Raw genomic sequence first — 6,963 nt, forward strand, 5'->3', positions numbered from 1 at the left:
CAGGTCTCTCTCTCTCTCTCTCTCTCTCTCTCTCTCTCTCTCTCTCTCTCTCTCTCTCTCTCTCAATTAATTTTCTATTGTTACTACTATTTCTTTTATTTTTCTCTTTTTGAGACTGTTCAGGTTTAGATAGGTGTGGAAAGAGCTGCAGGCTGAGGTGGATAAACTATCTGTGCCCGGGTCTCAAGAAAGGCCCTTTCACTGAAGAGGAAGAGAGCATCATCAGACAGCAGCACAGAATGCTAGGCAACAAGTACTAGAAAGACCCAAATCCCAACTATGCCCTAAATCTGTTTCTTGTACAAAATTAATTATTTTTAATTAATGATTTTCTTTCATTTTCAGGTGGTCTGTGATAGCTAAGCACGTCCCAGGGAGGACTGACAACGATGTGAAGAATTTCTGGCACACAACCATCAAGAAAAAAATTGTCGAAGAAGAGAACCAAGAAGGGAGCCAGGGAACAAACCATCATTTTTTTACCAACTTGCTTAATGTGCCTGATCTCTCTCAGTTCAAGATCCCTCGGCCTTCTGCAAGCTTTTTGAGCCTCGAAATGAAGAAGACAAACAATTGGAAAGACGTGGTTCAGCCTAGTTCTCTGCAAGTTCCACAGACGTCGCTTGGTCTGTCCTTGTGTGATCCTACTGATTTGATTTGGTACAAGGAGCAGAATCCGGAGCTCTTTATGGATTGTAGTAACAGTGGTTCATCTTCTTCGTCGGTGAAAGGGAAAGAAAAAGTTGATCAGGTTGATGAGATCAACGGCGAGAGAGTTAATCAGGTGATCACAAACGGCGACGACGGTCTCGGCTTTGATCATGAACTGGTCGACGGATGGTGGAACGCATCACTGTGGAGGCCAGATGGAAGCCACTAAATCCAGAAAAATTAATATAATGTAATAATGAACTATAGATAGAGAGCTGTTACTTTGCTAATATTGTTGTAGCTGTTAATGCAATGAAAACTTTTTAAGTGTTGTTTCTATGATTTTTCTTGAGTACCATCATCAGCTAGCTAGTTCTGTAGTTTCTGATTGTCACTGATGAGAAAGTTTGACATGGTTGCTTGAAGTTCTCATTGGTGTAGGACAAGTGTGCTCTTCTGCATGCTTCTTATTCTTAGTATTATCCAATGATTTTCTGGATTACATAAGCATTGTATTATTTAATTAAATATAAGAATATAGACAAAAAATTATGTGGCTCTTATCAATCAATTTTAGCAACTTCCCTAAATAGAATCAGTGGCCTAATTTCATCTAAATATAAGCTCAATCATTTGTGGCTTGATTAATTAAACCTTGTCTAGCAGCAACATGAGCCATTTTATCATATTAATTAAAGTTCATATAGTGGGTTATATATGATTGTTGTGTCATGGAGATCCCTTATTATTAGTTCTAAATGTTGCTGCATAGAAGAATTTGATATAAAACTCCAACCCTATATATATTGGTACAAGGGATTTTGATTAACCCTATGTGTCATGTGTTCAGGTCTTTTTGGGACTTGTGAGAACATAAAAGACAAAGTAGTTTGTAGAGAAATTTGAAAGAAATGTGTTAAGATTTCTTGAGAGAAAAAGTAAAAGCGATTGAGATTGTAAAAATTTCACAAAGATCTAGTAGGTGGGACTTCTGGTTAGCGCCACGAAGAGTGAGGGAGGAGATCTCCCTAGTTGGTTAGGGGTTCAAATCCCCGCTTTCGCATTCACCTGGTTTCTGTGGGATTAAGGGTGGTGTGAATGGGCCAACCCATGTAAAGAGTTCACGTGAGATTGAAAACACGTGAAGTGGGAGAAGTCCAGCGGATGTTTGCTAAGAGCCAGTGGACGAATGCGTGAAGAGATAAGATTGTATCTCTTTTCCGCTGGACAAAGCAGGCCCACCCGATATCAGTGCAAGGCAGGGACTTCTGTGCAAAGGCGGCTGTACAAGGAGCAGTGCAAGGCAGGGACTTCTGTGCAAAGAGGGGCTGCGTGCAAGTGCTAGGAGCCGACTTTTGGGTAAAAGAGGGCTTCGTTGCTGCAGAGGAAAAACGCAGAAGAAAGTTTGGCTGTTGTCCTTTGGGTTTTTGGCGGATGTTCTTTGGGTTTTGGCTGTTGTCCTTTTGTGAGAGGTTTAAGAGATTGTGTGAGGGTTTAGATTGAGTGATTGTAAACCCTAGTTGAATTATCTTCCTCTAATAGTAGATCTCCCCCCTCCTTGCCCTATGGACGTAGGCAATTTACCGAACCACGTTAAATTTGTGTTTTTACCGTGATTTGTAGTAGCTTGTAGGTTTCCCTGACAGGTCAGTCCTAGAACTGATAAGAGGAAAAACTGCTATCTCACTTTGTTGAGATATTATGCTTTTGGTTCTTGTTTCCTTTGTAAAACAGGATTTTCCGTTGTAATCTAATCTTTTATTGTGCCCCTTGCGCACCGGAGGTGCTGCTAAAATTTCCGCTACACACAACAAGTGGTATCAGAGCTCTGGGTTGGACTTGGAAGCTTGTTCGAAGGATTCGCTATTGGATTCTTATTTGGAGAGTTAGATCTACAACATGGGTGAAACAAGCACATCGGGGTCATCTCTTACAAAGATGATACATAGTTTGAGCATCAATAACATAAAGATCGATGTTCCGAAGTTTGATTACAAGATCAATTTTAGTTTGTGGAGGTGCCAGGTGATGGATGCGTTGGACGCTCAAAACTTGGAAGAGACCCTTGAGTTACAAGAGAAACTGCTAACATGGAAGAAAAAGTTTAGAAGAAGATGAATAGTAGGGCGTGTGGAGTTATTCGGTCATGCTTGACGCTGGATCTTATTTATGATATGATGAACGAGACGTCGGTGAAGAAGATGTGGGAAACACTCAATGAAAAGTATCTTACTAAGAGCATTAAGAATCGGCTTCACTTGAAGAAGAGGTTTTACCAGTTCAAGATGAAGAGGGGAGTTTTCATCAGGGAGCATGTTAACAACTTCACGAAACTACTTTCAGACATGGTCAATGTGGATATCATGGTTGAGGATGAAGACAACGTGATGCTACTTTTGTGTTCGTTACCTAAGGATGATTATGGTACCTTTGTTCTTACTATGATTAATGGAAGAACTACTGTTAGTTACAAGGAGGTGACCTCATCGTTGGTGAATTATGAGTTAAGGAAGAGTATTGATGAGTCCTCCGAGAAGGCATCAGGAGATGCATTAGTAGTTCAAGGCCGTGGTTCAAATCGAAGCAGGAGGTCACAGTCTAGAGGTGCACATCGTGGAATTCGTAGGAATCAGTGTGTTTTTTGTAAAGAGGATGGACATTGAAAAGCTGAATGTCCAAAGTTAGATTGAGCCGAGAAGAATAAGGGGAAAGCTGTACAAGCTTCAGAGGTGAATGTTGTCAAGACTAGTGGCAACAATTCGGATTCAGATTCTTCAGGCTATTCGTTGTCTGCACTACCGTCAGTTTGTGTTACCAACTTTATAGAGTGGATGTTGGATTTGGGTGCTTCTTACCACGTTTTTCCTAGGAGTGATTGGTTCTCCAGCTTTCAGAAGTTGGAAAGAGAGGATGTTGTGCTCATGGGTAATGGGCATACATGCTCTATTGGTAGTATTGGTACCATTCGGATTAAAATAAGTGGTGGGGTGATTCGGGAGTTGGATGAAATGAGGTTTGTTCCACAATTGAAGATGAATATCATTTCACTTGGAGATTTGGAGGCAGCAGGCTATAGGATGATCTTGGTGGATGCACGTTGGAATGTCACATTGGGGTCCATCATTATGATGAAGGCCGTCAGAAGGAGTAATTTATATTATTTACTTGGAAGCACGGTGATTGATAGGGAGATGACGACTTCATCAGATTCGGCTAGACTGTGGCGTTGTTTGATGTTGGGTTATTTGATTGGTAATGTCGTGCATAAGTTGTTGAGGAGTACTTTGACCTGTAGTTTGAAGTTCTGTGAACCCATTGGTATGAGCAAGAAGATCGGGGTGGAGTTTGGTACTTCTATCCATCATTCAAGGGGTATTCTAAAGGGTGTTTATTTAGGAATTCGGGGGCTTTCCAAGGAAGCATTATTGGGAGGTAATATGTATATGGTTTCCGTAGTTGGGGATTGTTCTAGGCATTGGTAGGTTGCAACCAAGTCCTGTTGGTGTGAAGTCCTAGAAGCTCGCAACAGATAGAGGAAGTGTGTTGGTATAAAGGTAACCCGGTGTTCTGATTATGTTAGAGGTTCTTTCTTGTGTTTGTACCGAGCTCACGGCAATAGGAGATACTTCATTGGTGTAGAAACTTTAAGGCGACGTGATGAGATGACAGATTTAGGATGTTGTTCCTTTCTAGAGGAGGATCGGTATTTGATATCGAGCATTGGCATTGAAGTGCAGGCTTCGACATGTTTGGGTCATCTTATACATAGGTTGCCGACTGCTGCATGTAGAGATTTTGGATCTAGTGAAGCTGCTTCAGGTTTTGGGTTACGTCGGATGTTTGGCTACCCAGTACTTGGTCATATCGTGGATGTGAGATTTGATCCGATAGCACATTTGGGAGTCAGAGGCATGTTTGATTATCAGGTATTGGCTTCTGACTTTGTTCTGAGCAGGTATGTCACGTTTAACTCTCGGCAAGTGGAGAGTGATGATGAGATCTTTAGGACATTACAACGGATGGAGAGTGATGCTACTCCATGTTGGGTGGAGACTCCAGATCATACTGCATCATTTAGGATTCTAGCTGATGTGACACAGATTAGGAATCATGTTGATTTGGATGCAGATGATAGGTTGATAAATTCGAGTGCAGCTGATAGATGGAGTCTGAATATGACCATTGGTTCATCTCAGGTGGAGATGTTTGGATTATTTTACTTTAGGGCCATTGAAGATGCTATCAGCCACAGAATTGATGATATTAGAGAAGGGTTGCAAACTCTTCTATTAGATTGAGGTCGTTCGCGGCTATTTGGGTGAACTACGTGAATGCTTGATTCCTTAGACAAGAGGATACATAGGCAGTCTTTATGATGTAGCCGATTTGGTGAGTTGATACCGATATTTGGAGAGTGTTTGCAATCTCATTTGGATTCTCGACTTGTTGTGGATTGAGTCTGTTATCGTGAATTGTTTCACTTCGTGATGATTGATGTTTTGATCAATATGATGATGGAATTAGCTTACACTATGTATATTATGTTGTATTATTAAATCATGATGTTAAATAATAAAACATGGGCCAAGCAGGAGAATGTTAAGTTTTTTTAGTGGCCCACGTTTTTAGTGGTCACGTTTTCTTTTTCCCACTTATTTTTTTAGTTTAAGAAACCGCTCATTAGTTATAAAACTACTTATGCTAAAATTCCTATTGGTTAATAAATTAAGATAACTACTCACGTTGATGGAAGGTGGGTAATTATCTATTAAAAGGCTTGGTTCTCTCTCTACCTATGCATGTGAAAATTTTCTCTCCATCAAGAAAATTTTAGAAAAGTTCAAGAGGGTTAAGGGAGAGAAACTCAAGTCTTTAAGGTTGTTCATTTTTTACAGTCAATCTCTCTTCAAGTTTCAAATCATGGATCAAGGTACATTTTCTTAATTAGATTGTTCATGTGAAAATCATTTGTTCTAAGATCTTGGTATAATGATGATTAAATCAAAATAAAATTTGATTTGCTTAAGAATTAGGTTTACATGTGGTATCAGAGCATTGATTAAAGAACTTATGATTTTCCATCATAATTCTTGTTCTTGTCAAATAATTCCATTACTATTAATTAAATATTTAAAATTCTGTAATTATTTTTTCCCGCTGATTATTGAATACTATTTTCTTTGATAATTTCGTATTAAAGTGAATACATAAACAATCACTGCAAATTTCGGATCTGTTTGTTCGTTCATTATGTATACGTATTTTGATTGTACTAAATACTTTAGGGGAAACAACCTAGTGGTAAGGCTTGAGGGTTTGGCCTAGAGGTCTGGTGTTTGATGGGCCTTAGGCCTTGGGATATCTGGTTTCTAATGATATTTTTGATAATTCGTTTTTATTTTAGCTGCATGTATTAATTTTGTTGCTGCCTATTTTGTCTATTTTGCATGCATGCTATTTTTTGTTTATACCAATGCACTAATTATGCATGGATTGTTAATCTTCATGGACTGTTATTTGCGGACTTATTATAACGTTATTGTTTAGATTGTATTATACAATTTGAAATTTAAATTTTTTATGGATGGTTTGTTAGTCACCAAAGTGGCCATACCTTGAAGTTTAATGCTTATCAAATTGTAATAATATAATTTTAATTACTCATGAATAAGTGATGCTACTAATGAAATGATATAAACGTATATATATGTTGTCATGAGTAAATTGAGGTTTATTGATTATAAAATATTTAAGAATCGTCCAAATGTTGATTGCTAAATTTTATAATCTATAAACATGACTGTGGTTAATTAATATATCTGATTAGATATGTTTAGAATGTCCAAAGATAGTAAGTATGTCTAATTGGAGTATATATAATTGTCAATCATATGAAATAAAACTAAGCATCAATTATGTTCACTATTGTACATTAATGGATCACCCAAAGGAGAACTTCGATGTACGTTTATTGTTCAAATTGAATGTTATCTAAATATGTATTATTAAGTTTAAGTTTATGACTCAAAGCATTAATATGTGTAAGGACCGTGAATTTTCGATACTAATTAAATAATTTTTCTGGTATTTTAAATATTAAATTATTATTTTAAAAAGAGTATTTATATTTTTTTGATTTTCTAGAATATACTATGATTTAAAAATCAGCTAGTTTTATATTTATTTTAATGGTTTTGTTAATTATAAATTCAATAGTTGCGGTGAATATTTTTAGGTTGTTTTTGGTCATGATATGATTAATGATCCTGTTATTATTAATGTAAACTTGAGCTTAGTACATTAGCATATGTA

At 37.6% G+C, this 6,963-nt stretch overlaps 1 protein-coding gene across 1 annotated transcript in view; it reads left to right on the top strand.

Annotated features, from left to right (window-relative positions):
- Positions 1-918, top strand: part of LOC109833420 (transcription factor MYB26-like) — a 1,047-nt gene extending 129 nt beyond the window's left edge. The window contains exons 1-3 of the mRNA XM_020401076.1: positions 1-4; positions 118-253; positions 346-918. The exon at positions 1-4 is cut by the window's left edge and continues 129 nt beyond it. Coding sequence (XP_020256665.1) covers positions 1-4; positions 118-253; positions 346-880 — 675 coding nt within the window. The 3' untranslated portion in view covers positions 881-918. The remainder of the gene's footprint in view (positions 5-117; positions 254-345) is intronic.

This window comes from Asparagus officinalis, chromosome 3 (assembly GCF_001876935.1).
Source record: "Asparagus officinalis chromosome 3, Aspof.V1, whole genome shotgun sequence".
Classification (NCBI taxonomy): Eukaryota; Viridiplantae; Streptophyta; class Magnoliopsida; order Asparagales; family Asparagaceae; genus Asparagus; species Asparagus officinalis.